General features: G+C 43.1%; 1 protein-coding gene across 1 annotated transcript in view; it reads right to left on the bottom strand.

Moving 5' to 3' along the window:
* The window catches only part of dnah2 (dynein, axonemal, heavy chain 2), a gene marked incomplete at both ends in the record, with an annotated part of 552,347 nt that overhangs the window by 87,461 nt on the left and 445,867 nt on the right, over positions 1-19,019 (bottom strand). Inside the window, 7 exon segments of the mRNA XM_080741500.1 lie at positions 3,412-3,576; positions 7,534-7,650; positions 11,201-11,370; positions 11,940-12,081; positions 14,080-14,129; positions 14,132-14,195; positions 18,083-18,293. Coding sequence (XP_080597626.1) covers positions 3,412-3,576; positions 7,534-7,650; positions 11,201-11,370; positions 11,940-12,081; positions 14,080-14,129; positions 14,132-14,195; positions 18,083-18,293 — 919 coding nt within the window.

The raw sequence follows: 19,019 nt of genomic DNA, 5'->3' as shown, positions 1-19,019 counted from the left end.
GACCAAGCCAGACGTGGTTGGTACTGTTTGTTGGACAGAATGTCTGAATTGTTACAGGGACCAGGCCAGAGTTGGGTGGTACTCTTTGTCGGACAAAAAGCTGTATAAAGTAATAGCGATAGGCTCCTTTGCTCCAGTGGCCCTCTTGGCCAGTCATTCATACCTTAAAGGCATCAGTTGCTGGAGTGGTGGCTGGTGTTAGGTGATTTAACCTTTTAGAGGAGCAGTTAGGTGTCTTTGGTGTTTGTCTTTGGTTCCATTGGCGGAACAAGTTTGTGTCCTTTATGTTGTTTGTACTGATCAGTGACCTGTTCTCAATGTTCTCCCTACAGTGTCTAAACTGAGGGTTGTGGTCCCACTCATTGGACATTGTCCGTGGGTCCTCATCTTGCCTCTGTCTTTCACCCCATATGCTCCTTGGGTAATAGGTTGCTGGGGTGGAGGCCTGTGACAGGGTGCAGGTGGCCATCGGAGTAGAGGTGGTTTGGTAGATGTAGTATATTGAATGTGTAATGTATTTACCGGTAGTATATTTCATATTTAATATATTTAATATTTAGAGTAATTGTAGGCAAGAAAGTGACATGTGTTTTTTTTGTCCCTTTAGGCCGTTTCTCTCTGCTCCTGCCTCCTGATCTCCTCCTCTTAGATGCTCCAGGAATCCTTGGCAATCTTGGTTGCTGAGGGGGGGGGCCGGGTGGGCTGGTTGTAGACGGGACGGCTTGGGTTGAAATTTAATTGGGGGCATATGGTATATTTAATGGTAGTTATGGTATTCAGTTCGTTATTTAGTTTATTATTTAGACTAGACTGTCTCGGTCCCTTATGGTCCCTCATTTTGAAGGGGGAGGGTGTCACGGCCCCTTGGCCTTGCCTGTAGGGTCTGTGTAGCATGTGTATGGTGGATCCTGTGCTTGTGCTTCTCCCCACAGAGCCATGGGTGTCGGCCAATGAGGTGGCTGATTAGGGGCATTGGGAGCACCTGGCCAGTACTCCCTGGAGCCCTATAAAAGCCTGCATGGCACCCTCATTCTCTCTCCCTCTCTCCAGATGACAGCACCTTTCGTTTGAGTTCCCACACTTTACAACACCCCACACTACACTTACCACACATCCATGCATTGCAGACACTACTGATGACTGACTTACACACTTCATACCCTTGTAAATATTAGTTATCTCTTTGGTTAATAAATTATTGTTATGTTTTATACCACCACCACGTGTCCTCCTCGATTTGTCATTGCCTACGGGCCAGGTCGTGACAGTGTGTGTGCGTGCGTGCGTGCGTGTGTGTGTGTGTGTGTGTGTGTGTGCGTGCGCGCATGCGCATGCGTGGGTGCCTGAATAATCCAGTATGATTTGTTGACTGCCAAATCTCCCCATTAATAAGGCTGGTTTTGAGGTTTGCATGTACAATACTGTATGTGTATGTTCATGCCAATTATTATTCGCCCTTTTTTACTCTGCCAACTTAGTCGTTAAGCTACCGTATTTTCCGGACTATAAGGCGCACTTAAAAGCCTTTAATTTTCTCAAAAAACTACAGTGCGCCTTATAGTCCAGTGCGCCTTATATATGGATCATTCTTTGACATTGACATTCCCTTTAGCACAGCTCCATCTGTTGGATGCATAACACAATGGTAGCGTCTATTATGTGGCCTTATAGTCCGGTGCGCCTTATATATGAAAACAGTTCGAAAATAGACCATTCATTGACAGTGCGCCTTATAGTCCGGTGCGCCTTATAGTCCGGAAAATACTGTAATTACTTCCTCCCTCCACACAGTGTGTCGTTCTCTGCTCTCGTTCCCTACTGGCTCACCTGCCAGCGAGGAGCCCCCACCGGGAGGAGGCAGCACCTCCGTCCTACTCCTCCCGTTCAACATTCCCCAGTGACAGGCGTCGCCCCAGCCCGTAGGAGTACTGTATGTGCTATGACAAATATCACCCTCCATCCCCACCTTCCCTCCCCTGAAGCTGGCCAATAGTGTTTACTGTATAATAGTGTAGATCAGTGGTTCCCATGCCGTGACACAAAAGAGAAATCAGACGTTTGCCCGGGACCCAAACTAGTGAAAATAGCAGATCTACAAGCTTACAACGTGACGCTTCGCGCCACGTTGTGAGCATGTAAATCGTCTATTTCCACTACTCATTAACAACTTGGGTGCCAAACTCGTTCAGTAACGAGTTAAGGCCACTAGGGGTCACCCTGCCAAAAGGAGTTGTCTCGTTCATGAACGAGACAACAAGGGGTTAACTGGTACAGCTATGCGTGCATGCTGTGACCTGTGAATGACCCTAGTCCATACGTCACCCCGTAGCTCAGAGAGAGAGAGAGAAAATGGATGCTCTAGGCTGCATTGATTTCCATTCTAGCCTGAAACATAAAAAGGGCTTTATCTATGAATGAGGTGAAAAGAACGCCAGGGAAGCAGAGATCTGATTGTTTTCACGGCGACACTTTACCGTGATGGCCGGCCGCGGTTTGGATTTTAGTTTCGCGAGCGTTTGTAAACAAATGGATTTTCTTCCTCAATCGTCAGCGGACACTCACGTGCACACGCACGAAGCTTCTGAGGCTCTTCAAAATAAAGCGAGTGAACGGCGGCAGCAGCAACAACAGCTAGAAATGTTAGAAACCTGAGCATCCCATGAGTTAAACATATATATATTTCTTTTTTTATTCATAAAATGACTTTTTCATCATGAAAAGATTTGTTTTTTAGTAATATTTAGAAATAACAATAATTAAAAAACTAAATGTAGGAACCAAAAAATTAAGGGACCCATAATTTTCGCAACCCACAAATGGGTCCCGACCCAGTGTTTGGGAACCACTGCTGTAGATGCTCAGCCAAATGGGATTCCATCACAGTGGATTCCAACCCCTCGACTCAGCGGTGGTCGGCAGGTACTTTACCTCCAGCAGCGCCTTCAGAACCCCCCGGTGTGTACCAACTATTCTAGTGTCACAGTTTTATGTGTGCATGCATAATGTCTGAGTTTACATCTTGCATATGCAATAGGATTTTTGCATTATCGTCTGTCGGGTGGAAACCTCATATTTCCAAAACTGTTTCAGGATTCAAATGTAAAATGTGCAAAAAGCAGCAGATCGTCACGCTCAAGACAGATGCACCGCGTCTTGAGCGTCACTCAAAATGTACAGATATACAAGCTGTATATCTGCACATTTTGAGTGACACTGTATTGTAATCAAGTATGGCATTAATAATAATAATAAAATAAACAAACATAAAAAGTTAGAATAAGGAGATAAAGTTTCTGCTTGGCAGCAATGATATACAATATGTTTTTGCATAATGCATGTGTGCGTACATTGATGAATGTTTGTGGTGGTTGTGTGTGTGTGCGTGTGTGTGTGTGTGTGTGTGTGCCGTACGGCGGCGGCCTCCTTCCAGCGGACTCCCTCCTCAGCCAGACCAGACAGCAGCTTAGCAGCTCTGTCCAGTTTGAGCTCCATGTCGGTGGACTCTGCCTTCAGCTTCTCCTTCATGGACGACTTCTCACTGTACTGGGCCTTCAGCTGCTCCAGATGAAGCCCTACCTGCACGCACGCACGCACACATACACACACACACACACACACACACACACACAAAAGAAAAAAGTACTCACATGTTTTACTTATGTAAAGGTATCAATACTACAATATACTGTAGAAATACTCTGTTTACAAGTAAAGAGATGTACTAGATTAAAAGTATGAAAGTGTTGGCATCAAAATGTACTTAAAGTACCAAAAGTAAAAGTATGAAATGTTTGAAAAGTACAATATTTGGAAATTGGAAATACTCAAGCAAAGTACAAATGCTAAAAATTGTACCCAAGTACAGAACCTAAGTAAATGTACTTAGTTACTTTCACCACTGACCCACACACACGCTCGTGCGTGCACGCACGCACACACGCAAATAGGATAGCGTGAATGCACACACGTGAACACATACGTTATTATGCAAAGAACATGGAAATGCATTCCCACATGCACGCAAGCACGCACGCACGCACGCACACACGCACGCACGCACGCACGCACACACAGACACACAGACACAACCGAGCTAAAATATGCATGACCTTTTACAATACTATCATCCATCATCTCACCCACACACTGTAAAGGTGCAGCCATTATTCCCATCCTCATTATGTTTCCGCTGATAATGTGTTTGTTTACAGTGTGTGGGGCAGAACCCTCTTATCTCCATATTTTTAACTTTTTGTGTTTTTTCATAAATTAACGCCCTACTTCAGGGGTCTTCAACAGGTGGTCCGGTACCCCTAAGGGGTCCGTAGAGTTACTACAGGGGGGGCCGCCAAATCCTTGTGTGATAGAATAATTCTTTTAAATTAACAACTTGAACCCTCGCATCCCTATTCCGAGGAGAACTTTAGCCAAAAATAGCAGATCTACAAGCACTCAACGCCTCGCGGCGCGAGGCGTTGAGAGCTTGTAGATCTGCTATTTTCGGCAAATGGGTTTGGTGTAGAGGCACAAAAGAACAGACCAAGTACATAGTGAAGGGTCAAGTTTACGAAATATCGATGATTTAAGTGGTTGGTTATATGTCTGAAAATACACATAACATGAATCCAAAATACACTGATGATTAGATTGTGCTGTCAAACGATTGAACTATATGGAATCTCTGAAAAGTTTGTGGGGGTCCCTGCTTCATCTCTCTCTCAACTAAGGGGTCCTTGGCCTGAAAACGTTGAAGACCCCTGACTGATCATACTACTGTACGTACATACGGCGTCACACAAAAGTAGCAGATCCACAAGCTTGTAGATCTGCTACTTTAGCCATTTTTGAATTTGAATCGTGAAAAGTACCGTAAACGTTTTGGGCATATGAGGTTTCCACCTGACATAGACGACTTCATATCGCTGTTGTCGGGTGGAAACCTTGTATGTCCAAAACCATTCGTTTCGTATTTATCATTTTTAAAACGGTTTAAAATAGTGAAAATAGCCGATCTACAAGCAGCTATTTTCACTAGTTTTGTGAATGATGATGCAGGGCTTTGCTTTACGACAAAAACGTACACATTTGAAACTTGATATGTATGTGTAGAGTGCTGTACAGAGTGCTGTACTGCAGTCAGCGTGTCCTGGTGGTAACATGTATAATTAGATCGTCTCGTGTCGGGTGGAAACCTCATATGTCCAAAACGATGCTTCTGTGTGATGCTGTAGTAATAGTATGATCAAGTAGGACATTAACTTGGGAAAATACACAAAGTTGAAATACAGAGATAAGTGTTTTCTGCCTGACAAATATACAGTAATATAGTAGCACATGTATTATATCATGCAGGGACGTGCTGGCCATTGGGAAAAGCGGGGACAACTCCCGAACGGCCGGTTCATTCCCGGCTGGTCCAGGCCGGCCATTAGGAAAAAAATAAAAATAAAATGTCGGCCTTCGTTTCAAGTAAATCGTCACTGTCGGGCAGAAACCTTGTATCTCCAAGTTTCAAATTTACTTTGCTTCATCATACAAGGCCGTTGCACAAAAGTAGTGAAAACAGCAGATCTACAAGCACACAACGCCTCGCGGTGCGAGGCGTTGTGTGCTTGTAGATCTGCTGTTTTCACTAGTTTAAATCATTTTTAAAATGATAAATACTAAACAAACGGTTTTGGACATACAAGGTTTCCCCCCCGACAACGACGAAATATAACTAAAAAGAAAAAGAAAAATGAGGGCAACTCCAACTCTTTTTCCCAGGCTGAATCAGGGGCCCAGCACGTCCCTGATATCATGTACGTGTAGGGTCTGTCCTGGTAACATGTATTATAGTGACCATAGGTCTATCCGTCCTATCTGTGTGTCATGCCTCATGTCACACTCCATATATGGCCAAGACATCTCCATATATGGAGCTGGCCAATACCTTTACATCTGACCCTCACAGACTCCAGATATGGATATAGCTGGCCTGTTCTGACATCACAATGATGACTCGACCTAGCCTGGCATAGCCAGACTGATAATGTGGATTCACTCACACGTTACTCCAAGGTCTGGACTTTGGCCCATAGGATTAAGCGAGTATGAGAAATCAGAAAATGACTGGGCTAATGCCAGGCTAGACTCGACCTGCCAGATTAACAGCTTTAAGCCCTTTGCACACAGGCGCGTTTAACCGCACGGATAAAACGGACAATATAATTTTTTGAAAAGAAAACAATGATTCTCTATGACCTCATGCACACCGGCTCCGAATTAGCTGGGCGTTTTTTTCTCGATCGAGTTCGATTCGTGCGTCTTGTCGCATGCGGTAAAAAACTCATCACTCCTTTTATGACTCCTTTTTGGATCCGCAGCGCCGATTCCGCACAGCCTTGCACACCAAATCCAATGCGTTTTATTCATGCCGCAAACGAAAAAAACGCAACTGTCCTGTGTGCAAAGGGCTTAACTCCTGCTCTAGCGGTTGGTGAGCGAAAACACTACATATCCCATGATGCACCTCAGACGCCAGCATCATCATTGGAGCGTCTATTCTCCATAGGCTCCTATTCATTGCTGATGCAAAGAAACAGCATTATCTCAGAATCTACTTCCATAAACGCTGAGAAGGCTGAGAACCGCTCTTTTTCACCGCAACATTGGGCCGTGACCGCAGGCCGTGGTTAGGATTTTAGTTTCGCGACCGAATGTAAACAAACTGACGTTCATTTTAAAATTGTCAATTTCCAAAACATGCACACGCACGTGGCTCTCCGGGTCTCTTCAAAATAAAGCGTAAGCGAATGGCGCGGCACTCTACAGACAAATAATTACCAAAATAATGGCATCCAATGTGTGAACTGTGCCGTATCAAGACGCTCTGATGTTTCCGCAAGACCGCGCCCTTCAGGGCGAGGTCGCTTCTCACCCTTAGGGTCGTCTTACTGGTATAACCATAGACTGTAGAAAAATATGGACGAAGCGAAGCCATTGGTTTCTCGCGCAAATGGCCCTTTCTAGCCCTTGGAATGGGTGTCGCCATCATAGAATTGTAAAGGCATCAGAGATGCTATTGGCTGCCACCGGTCACGTGCAACGCAGGGATACATGGGAGAATGTGGTCGGAGCCTCCCGAAATACAGCACACGAAGAAGAACACAGCCGGCTGGTATCAGTTTAGTTGGCCACGCCCCCCCGCAACTTTATAATTTATTTTAAAATACATTGGACCACATTTCGACAAAACGAATATGATGGTGATTGAAAGGCAATTTTTAACTAGCGATAGGAACCATACAGTATTCATGAAAATGTTAATTAAGGTTAGAAAACGAAAGGGGAAAATGAATGGGATCCAATGGAGGGCAATTCTTTTTGCGATCGGCCGGGGGGGGGGGATCCAATGGAGGGCAATTCTTTTTGCGATCGGCCGGGGGGGGACAGCGCAACTAGCGGCCAATCACAGGAAGTTTTAGTTCCGTATTGGAGTCATTTTAAATTGGCAGAACTATGCCCCTGGGTATAACACAGTATGTACAGTACCTCAGTCAGTTTGTGCTGGGCCTGGGCCAGAGAGGCCTGCTTCTCAGCCAGCTGAGCTGTGGCTCCTCGCAGTAGGGCCCGCTTGGGCTCCACCACCCTGTACACACGCCCATACACCTGCAGGACACACGTACCACAGTTAATCCCACCAATTGGTTTCATTGATTTTAAGAAATAATACATGTTAACACAACTGATCCAGTGGTTCTCAAACATTTTCATGTCAAGGACCCCCGAAATTAAATGTATTTGGCCGCAGACCCCCATCTAAATGAAGCAACATTTTCCAACATCTACATGCTATTCCAAAAATAGCAAACGTACAAGCTTGCAGCTGTGAGCTTGTACATCTGCCATTTTTTTAATAGCCAATGTTTAAATTTTGATGCTGTATTAATACATTTAGCATTTTGGACCCCACTTTGAGAACCACTGAACTAATCAAATTAGGGGGAAAAGAAAATAATAAATAATAATGTTCAAAAATAGTACAAAAAGCTGATCTACAAGTTCACACGTTGTGAGCTTAAACAAGTGGTTCAACAATACAGTATAATTAGTCCAACTAGAAATTCGCGGCCGCTAACGCGGCCGCTCATATCTAGAAATCGCGCCCTGACGGGCGCTCACATTTGAGCATAGTCATTGAAGACACAGAACTGTTTTAAAGTAGCAGTGTATAATCTACTGTCCCGTACTGGGAAAGATCATAATGTCTGCACTACACTGTCCTGCCACCAGGGGACACAGTAGGCCTACGACACTCATCAGTACACTGCAGCGTGGAACAATTTGTAAGTCTGTGTTTCGGCCGGAAGGTTTATAATGGACGTACTATGATGTAATTCGCGTCATAGCATTAAATTATTGTTTTGTTTAATTGTACATTGTGCAAGTACAATATGTTCAGGGAAAGCAGCTAGGAATGTAGGGGGGAAATGCAGCGATGTATGTGTGAAAGGAGGAATCTGTAGAAGGAGTGGTGTGAGAGTCTATCAATGACATGCTTAAACAACACCAGGAGCTGGCCTGTCTATTATAGTAGAAAGATGAAAAGCTTTTTTTGTTTCTTCCTGAAAACAAATGTGTGAGGAACCAAACCAAAAATATGTGTTACTCTTATGTACTTGTATGTAAGACATAACAATATAAATCATGAATGTTGAATATTTTCCAAGCTGGTTGTGTGTGGCAACAGATGGCGTGTTGTTGTCAAGTTTCCCAGAATGATAGAACTACTGTTGTTGTGACAACATTGTGACTAAAGCCACCCTTGAGAGACTATCCTCCTGGTAATCAACATAATTAAAATGTTTCAGATAAACCAATTTGCTTCTGGTAATAAAAGGATGTAATTTAATATCCGATTTGAAGAGAGAACCAATGGATTCTCATCATCCTCACTCAGCAATCTGCAGTGCACTATTATCCGACACATTCAGCGAAATTAGAGTGACTCAGTGGTTTGTGATGACGGCAAAAAACATGTCTTCTTATTTTATTTAATTAGTTTAAAATTGCATTTCATGTGAGAGACAGCCTGTGAGCAAGATGGAAGAGCAGACTCTACATAGGGTTGGGACAGTAAACACTCACAATAATCGTATCACAGAGAGAAATGTATTTTCCTTCGTCATACTGTACTCTGGACCTGAGTTGGCTATGTAGCTTTTTTCAGAATTTTAAGTGTTTTAAAAGGATCCCTGGCTAATACGACAAATATGCCTTAATACATTATAATTGTCCTCTATAACTACAATGTAAAATTAAAAACACCTTAAATATTTTATTTCTTCTAGAAATAGCTAATCTTTCACTCAATAGGGGAAATGCCCGTCGCAAGTTGATGATGTCATAAATGTAATGTGTGATCTATCCCTATGGAATGTATGGCATGCATGTGCAAATAAAAACAAATGTAATACTTTCTATGGTTAATATGAGCATCAAATCAATATTTCAGATGTATTTGTTTGCACATGCATGCCATACATTCCATAGGGATAGACCACACATGACATTTATGACATCATCAACTTGCGACAGGCATTTCCCCTATTGACTGAAAGATTAGCTATTTCTAGAAGAAATAAAATATTTAAGGTGTTTTTAATTGTACATTGTAGTTATAGAGGACAATTATAATGTATTAAGGCATATTTGTTGTATTAGCCAGGGATCCTTTTAAGGATATTTTCATAATCGCAATATCATTAATCGGAAATATTTTGGCATGACATTTTCCCCAACGCTAAGTGAGTAACAATATTATAAAATGTGCTCTCTCTCTCTTCACTGAAAATAGCCAACACAGCGTGTTGTGAGCCTGTAGATTGTGTGTTTTTGTTATTTAACATTCACTATAAAATTGGGTGGCTAGGGTGCATGTGGTTAATCAAAATGTGTGTTTGTGTTTGCATTGGTGACTATAAGTATAAAGGTCTGCACACTGCTGTGTTTTTCGGCTGAATATCGGAGTGAATTTCCGAAAAAATCAACTTCATGTTATGTCAATCACGTTTGCACACTGCCGCTTGTTTCGTATTTATTTTCATACCAATGTCAATGTTTTTCGATTATTGCAACTGTCGCCACTGGGTCCCTGCTTTCTCTCTTTCTCCTCTCTCTCTCTCCTTGGCCTGAAAAAAACTTTTTGCGGATTTCGGATTTCCAAAACAACGGAAAAACACCGCAGTGTGCAACCAGCCAGGGACGTGCAGAGAATAGAAAGGCAGGGGCTGACATTTCTAAAAGGGCCTTTTGGTGAAAATATCAAAAATAGCCGACCTCCAAGCTATTTTCGGCTATTTTTTAGGTGCTTGATACCACACTACGCATAATCAAGTCAATACCGTAACGGCATGGATTTCTACACAGAGAGGGCAATTCTTTCAACATAAGATGCTGCACTCAAGTTCAGGAGAGTTTGGACAAGGCAATTCTCTTGAATGCTGCCTTCATGTATGGCATGGAAAGAGGGCATTTGCATTTCCTTTACCATAGCAAAAACTGCATTTGTGGTCTGTAAAGGGCACTTTTTACAGATGGACAAAAAGGCAGGGGTTCAAATCCCCTTTGATATCTATGTGTGCACGTGCCTGCAACCAGTTTAAGTGCCCTCTCTCTCTGTTTCTCTCTGTCTGTCTGTCTCTCTGTCTCTCTCTCTCTCTCTGTCTGTCTGTCTGTCTGTCTGTCTGTCTGTCTGTCTGTCTGTCTGTCTGTCTGTCTGTCTGTCTGTCTGTCTGTCTGTCTGTCTGTCTGTCTGTCTGTCTGTCTGTCTGTCTGTCTGTCTGTCTGTCTGTCTGTCTGTCTGTCTGTCTGTCTGTCTGTCTGTCTGTCTGTCTGTCTGTCTGTCTGTCTGTCTGTCTGTCTGTCTGTCTGTCTGTCTGTCTGTCTGTCTGTCTGTCTGTCTGTCTGTCTGTCTGTCTGTCTGTCTGTCTGTCTGTCTGTCTGTCTGTCTGTCTGTCTGTCTGTCTGTCTGTCTGTCTGTCTGTCTGTCTGTCTCTCTCTCTCTCTCTCTCTCTCTCTCTCTCTCTCTCTCTCTCTCTCTCTCTCTCTCTCTCTCTCTCTCTCTCTCTCTCTCTCTCTCTCTCTCTCTCTCTCTCTCTCTCTCTCTCTCTCTCTCTCTCTCTCTCTCTCTCTCTCTCTCTCTCTCTCTCTCTCTCACCTCCATGGCTCTGACCCACATGCAGAGGGACTTTGCAGCCAGGGACACCCTGCCGATGATGTCAGGTTGGAAGTCAGACTGGAAGCAGTACTGGGCGATCTTCCTCAGCACGTGGTCCGATATGTTGTCCTTGTCAAAGTGGACCAGGGTGTTGATGAAGTTGCCCTCGCCTGGAACGGGTGCAGCAGTTCAATTCATCAATAAAAGAATAAGTATAAAACAAAAGCAATAGTCACTTAATTTGTAAAATGATCGATTACGGTAATAATCAAATCCCGGGCATGTCATTATAGTTTATTTTAAATAATGAAAATAGCAGATCTACAAGTTCACAATGGGTCACGATGCAACACTTATATAAGCTTCTAGATCTGCTATTTTCACTACACAATGCTGATGGTTAATCGATTTCATTCATAGAACAAAAAACAAAACTCTGTCTAAAATCGAACCAATCTCAATATCTATGCTCCTCTTTTTCGCTCTCTCTCTCTCTGATTTTCATTTCACCAGCATCTTTCTCCGACAGTCCTCCCCTATGAACGTGTGATCTATCCCTTTTATGTTTTTTGATTTCAATAATGCAGCTGTGTGCTTTCATTCACCCAAAACCTCAATCTGTCTCTTTGTGCCTCAATTTCCCTCCCACCCGTCCTATTTCCAATTTACTCCTCTCCTCTCCTCTCCTCACTCCAACCATCCATCCACCCACCCACCCAACAGTCAATCCATCTCTCACCCAGCTGTCTCTTGGCCTCTGTCCAGGTGGGTTCCTTGCCCAGGAGGGTCATCACAGCCATCATCACGGTCTCCACCAGCGCCGGTGGACGCCCGTACGACTTGATCTCTGTCAAGTCCTTCTTGTTCAGAGACTCCAGGGCCTGTGGCGTCGAGTAGAACATTTTAACAACAACAACAACACATCTTCAATTATGGGTTTATGATGGGGGTCCATGATTAAATAGAAATACATATATCGTTGCTGTCGGGTAGAAACCTCCTATTTCCACATTCTAAAGTTTTTTGTGTCGTTAGTTTTTTTTTTTTGTAAATTAAAGGAGCTATAGTCAACTTTTTCTTGAAAAACGTATGCTAAAATAAAAATAATGTTTCGAAAATATTTTATAAAAAATAAGCTTCATATGTGTTTCTATTCAAAAATGACCACAAAAAGTGTAAAATAATGATAAAATAATCATTTTGGCCATTGTCAGGCCGACACTTTGTTTACATTCTAGTCTATAGACTAGGATGTAAACAAAGTGTCGGCCCTACAATGAAAAAGTTGACTATAGCTCCTTTAATGCCCTCCTTGATCATACATAGTACACTAAGTCAAGGGGTTCCCAAACCTTTTTGTCTATGGGCACCCCATTAATATTTTTTTCATCCAAGGCACCCCTACACTATATCGTCGTCGTTGGGTGGAAACCTTGTATGTCCAAAACCTTCTCTTTTTGTGTTATTATTTTAAAAAACGATTTAAAATTGTGAAAATAGACGATCTACAAGCTTGTAGATCTGCTATTTTCACTACTTGTGAGACACTTTTGTATGATGAAGTAGGGTTTTATTTTACCAAAAAACATACACATTTGAAACTTGGAGATACGAGGTTTTTGCCTGACAGCAACGATATTCATAAAAAAGGAAAACATTGAGATAATAGCCATGAAAATAACTTTCTTTGTACTTCAAGCTTAAAATGATACTAAACATTATTTTAAGTGTCCAAATAAATTCCAAATATTATCGAATTATCTCGCGGCACCCCCTGGACTGCAATCGCGGCACCCCAGGGTGCCCCGTCATCCACTTTGAAAACCCCTGCACTAAGTACAGCATCACACAAAAGCATCAAAAGTAGCAGATCCCCAAGATGAGCTTGTAGATCTGCAAAATTTTAATGCTTTTGAATTGGAATCCTGAAAAGTAACAGTTTTAGACACACGGTATGAGGTTTCCACCCCGACAGAGACTATATCAATTTAGGGGTCCTTGACATGAACAGTGCAAGTTTGAGAAGCACTGCATTAGTGAAACAACTTCACTTCCACTTCCACACGCTGGTTTGAAGGCAAACATGCCACAGCAGATGTACAAAGTACAAAGTCTTAGCGGATCAAACGTCACACCGCGGGAATCGGAGGCAATTAAATGGCAGACAGAGACAGCACATAAAAGCCCATCAAAAGCTTCCCGCGGAGGGTCTCAAGTTGACAACATGACAGACACAGAAGCCAAATTTCAATACTCTAACTTCCATGCTCATATCCTCCACTCAAGTGAAATGAATCAATTTTTCCCCTTCTTCTTCTTTTTTTATGCTTGTTACACCTTTTTTCTCCCCAATTTAGACGTTACACCAATTGATTCCTCCCCACACACATTTATGTTGCCAGTGAGGAGCTAGCCCGTTCGCTCCGTTCCACGGTTTGTTTTGTCTCTCCGCATCACAGTCTGGAAATGATTCAGTTGACTCGTATTTCTGAACGTGAGGTCGTTGCTGATTGGTTGTTGTTCCAACGAATCAGAGTAGGGTTAGGGTATAGCTACATCATCAGCCAGCCAATACACACTGTGTATTTGTCCCGCCCTGCACCACAGACCAATAAGAAGCCACGGTTGTATTCCACCGAGCTCTATGTCCCATCTCCCCTTGGAGATACGAGGCTTTCCAGACAGTGATGCGGAGAGACAAACGTCCCATCGTGCATTGCGCAGAAGGTGTGCGGCAGTTCCGGCGTCGCAGCCCAGTGTGATCTACAAGCTCACAACGGTTGCATCTGCGACAACAACGTGAGCTTGTATGTCAGCTGTTCTCTGGATGTGTCCCACACATAATGCAACAGAAACAGGTGGATATAGTGACACGCCACCTTCATGGCTTCCTCCAGCACAGGCAGCGCCACCTCCAGGTCCCGCTGGCGTTCTCAGCATAGGTCTTACACTTCACCTCCTCCGCAGCGATCTTCTCACTGTGGGCACTCACCACCTGCACGCACGCACGCACGCACGCTACGCACGCACGCAATTACGCACGCACGCACACACACACACACACACACACACACAGACACAGACACACACACACACACACACACACACACACACACACACACACACACACACACACACACACACACACACACACACACACACACACACACACACACACACAAATGTTTCCGTTTCCTCTAAATAAGTTCTGAATGTCCAGAATGTAAACAACACACATGAACGTATTCACAGTCAACATTGGTCATATACTCTTCCCTCTGCCATGTTACCAACGCCGGAAAAAATATGGGAAAAGGAAGCACCTTCTCCTACAAATACAACAACTGCCTATAATGGAGTTATTTGAGCAGTGTTTTGCAAGCTGCTTTGCCGTATACACTTGGACGACCTCATAATCCTCCAGCCCCTAGCTGACCGCCAGCCTGTGGACATGGCCCAAGCTGCCACATATAAAAGCAATGAGCTGACACTTACAGCCTAAGTGTATAATAGCTTGTACTAATATGGTTGGTATTTTACTTGCTTGGTAAGGAAGGCTTCGCCTCTAAACTTGAATCAAAAGCACTGCCAACTTCCAATAGCAGAAAACTAGCTCTGTTGTTCTCATCAATCACAATGACGTCTGGTGTATTTGCAGTTATAGGCCTATTTACAAATACATTGCATTGAAATGTTTCTGGTTTCATACACACACACGCACACGCGCACAATACGAATATCCCCTCTAATCTCTTTGTTGTACAACAGTGTGACAAAAAAAATTGCAGTTAACAGATTGGTTGTATGTTGCAGAGAATAAACTAGTAAGAACGCCTCAGTGCGACATGCGACCTCGCCCTAGGTTGTGCCAATTCTTGTGCCAATTCAGTGATAGCGCCGCCCATGGCTGCTGTGGTGACTACGTGTTGCGTTCTGTCGGTTTTGTTGTTTGGTGTTTGTCTGTTTTTTGTTTTTGTTATATGTGAAAAAATGATTTGAATGCAAAAATGTAGTATGCCAAAGCAAATTCCTATGTGTATTACAGTACACAATGGTTAATAAAGTAATCTGAATCTGAATCTGGACCAGTTATATATGGAGAGTGGAGACCCCTGCATGATAGTCAACAATGTTATGTCAAAACATGCCCAGATTCCAGATACGCACATGCGCGCGCGCGCACACACACACACACACACACACACACACACACACACACACACACACACACACACACACACACACACACACACACACACACACACACACACACACACACACACACACACACACATGTAACCCAATTACATGGGTTAACACACAACTGTGTTAATGTCTGTCAGTGAGCAAGGTCGCACAAAATCAGAGATTTATCCTCGCTCCCCCAAAACAAATGAAGGGACACGACGACCACGGCCAACTGGGCTTCTGGTGGTACAGAACCGTGGGAGTGATGGAAGGGCCCTCGACTCCAGCCCCAGGGGCCCACAGAGAGGACAGCTGGTGGACACTCTGACGAGGGATTCAGACCTGAATGCAATTAACCAGGCTGGCAAGATGGCAAAGCTCACAGCGGCCTGTGTCCACTAGGACACAAGCTGAGAACACAACAACAATACCGTGGGTGTTGGCAAGTATGCAGTCTTGATCTCTAACCACTTCCAACCTGGTGTTCCCATATTGGGCATGTAATTATAGGCAAATATGTTCCTATTTCAGACATTTTCAGAAATAGCAGATCTACAAGCTTATTTGCTTATTGTTTCTTATGTATAATTTTTTTAAATTTAAAAATAAAAAGGAAAATTATATAAAATACGTTAAAATACGTATTAAATGTCTTTATATTCTGATAGTCCTCATTGATATAAGTGTTTGTTCAGCAACAGGAGTCTCCCTGTCTCTCCGGCTCTTCAGTAAGCAGGAATTACATTTTCAGATATGGATACCATTTTTATCCAATCAGGAGAGAGAACTCGCACAGGATACTGATTGAAAGTGAAATTGGAAGTGGCGACACGAAGAAATGAGCAGTCAAAATTGGAACTTACCCTAACTTTAAATGTCTTGAATACATGCAGATTATTTAGTTTTTGTCGCATTCCTGAGCCAATCATCCAAAATTGGAATAACTGAAGTTAATAAAGAGACCAATCTTAACAAGAGCGATATTACATTTAAAATATTCTCTTTGAACCTGCCTCTCAGTGAGTTATTTGGAGTTTATATTATTATTTTATATAGTTTTGCTTTGGTCTTCTAACACAGCAGTGTCAGCAAATATTGAATTCCCACGAATGCGATTAAAAAAAAAAAAAAAAATTATATATATATATATATATATATATATATATATATATATATAATATATATATATATATATATATATATATATATATTATACTTATACTTATAAGTATAAGTATAAGTATATAAGTATTCCTTTAACTCTGGGATTCCTCCTTTATTGTTTCTCCTATAGCCAGACCACACCTAGTCTTGCGTAGCCAGACAACTATTCCACAATCTCCGAATGCTATATAGTCTGGAACTACAGCTCCTGAACGGCGAGTAATGGAAGCTGACATTATCGTTCATGGAAATATATTTTAAAATGTAATTTATGCTAAGCAGCAATCTAAACATGCTTAGATGATGTTTATTTATATATAATGATAAATGTGCGAGATGTGAGACAGAAACGTAAGTGACGAGGAGCTTCACTTCCGCTCTAACCGGTTACTCATCATTATTCTTACGTTATTCCAGACTGTATGGCGGGAGCATTTCCAAATCGCGGAGTCAACAGCGTCTGCCACGCAAGACTAGTCCACACCGGACTGGTTCCATAGCGCTCAATGTATTCTTCACTCTCCAGGTAGTGGAGAGTGTAGCGGACCACTACCCTCAGCATCCCCATCCTTGGCTGCTGCTGCTGCTGTACACAGTGAGTGGCTTGGCAGCACAAATGGAGCTCCAGTCCCGCTCCATAATAACCTGATGGGTAGCTTCTGCTCGTTATGCTGAGCAGAGTGTAAAATCTGAGGCGATATTCGCGATAAAACCCTCCCGATGCCTCGTATGGACGCCGCCATGTTTTCTGTGACGTGAGTGGGGTTGAAGGTCAAACCACGCAACATAAAGACTTCGTTAAACGTGTACACATTTTCACAGTCTATGGGTTTGTCGCTCTGACATCATGCTCTGATGTCACTGTGATGTCCGGAACATCTTGTCCACGTATCTGTGTGTATCTGAAGGTCACGCCTGACACTGTGGTTCCCCTGACACATCACTGTGACATCACAGGTGATGTCACAGGTGACGTCACCTATGTAAAAGTCCATATATGGGTATTCCCAGAATACCTTTTTATGCCCATATGAAGATCCCTGATGTTATGGATATATATGACTGGCCAGATGGCCAAGACATGGCCCATATATGTGTGGCTGGTTCAGATAGGGATCTCCATGTATGGCCATAAAATATATTGTATGTTGGGTTGTCATGGGAACCACTCTAACAGAATCCCTGTTATGCCCATATATGGAGATACCTGGTGTCATCAATATGAAGCCCATATCTAACAGGACTTCATATGGGAATGCCCATATATGGAGGAAGACAGCACATATCTGTGTGGCTGGTTCAGACAGGGATCTCCATGTACAGGTATGGGCATAAAAGGGATGTACGTATATACAGTACATGGATCTATATATATATATGGGTACCAGGGGTCTCCATATATGGGTAACTGGTCCGATATACATCACTGGCAAGATGGCCAAGACATGGCGCGAGCTGAGGTCACATGTCACCCTGAGGCGTCTTACTAGTGTATTTGAGTGCTGCACCTGAGTGAATGTACTCAGTTACCTTCTGCTGTTCGTCGGCCTCCTTCTTCTGAGTGACGATGACGTCCAGGTACTCGTCACACTGCCTCTGGAAGTCGGCCATGTTCTTCCTAGCGACGGTGAGCTGCAGGGACATGGCCTCCACCTTGGAGCGCGTGTCGTCTATCTTCAACAGGCCCGTACGGAGCTTGTTCACCTGCTCTCCCAGCTCACCGTGCTTCTCCCACAGCAGCCTGTGTGGAGAAACACCATTTTTATAGACGGGTTTCTGGTCCACGTCACGTTTGATTCGGTACCAAAATTAGCCAATGAAACCAGGCTTAACCAGCGCTCCCCAAAACAACAGGTATGGGGATTGGACGGACTGATTACATGATACAGTCACCTGTGCATTTAGTCTCAATGTTTGTAAACAAGAAACCCGTCTATATAACGTCGCTTTCGGGTGGTAAACCTGAATGTTCAAAAAAACTTTCAGTTTTCTTGTTTTGGCATAAAAAAATTGGGAAATTAGCCAAACTGCTATTTTCACTACTTTTGTGCGACACACTTGTATGATAAAGTAGGGCATGTGTTCACGAAAAAAAGGAAGAACAAAAAAAAAAAAAGGTGAAATAATCTACCTGCCAGCAACACTATATGCACTAATGTCCTATGTGTCCTTATGCATTTATGGTACATTTATATAGTGCCTTTTATAAGTGCTTTACAATGTGCATTGCATTCACACAGCAATGGTGGAGGAAACCATGCAAGGCACCAGCCTGCTCATCGGGAGCAGTTTTAGGTTCAGTATAGATGGTAAATGGTGCACTTCCATAGCGCCTTTATCCAAAGTGCTTGTCAATGCTAGAGAGTTCAAGTGGTTAATGTAAAACAAATATCCTATCACACAAAGACTTGGCGAAAATAGCTGATCTACAAGCATACAGGAAAGAAAAGCATTGCATTGTACAATG

This window comes from Nannobrachium achirus (assembly GCF_963921795.1).
Source record: "Nannobrachium achirus genome assembly, chromosome: 14".
NCBI lineage: Eukaryota > Metazoa > Chordata > Actinopteri > Myctophiformes > Myctophidae > Nannobrachium > Nannobrachium achirus.
The sequence above is the reverse complement of the archived record's forward strand: the minus strand, read 5'-3'. Positions and strand labels throughout refer to the sequence as shown.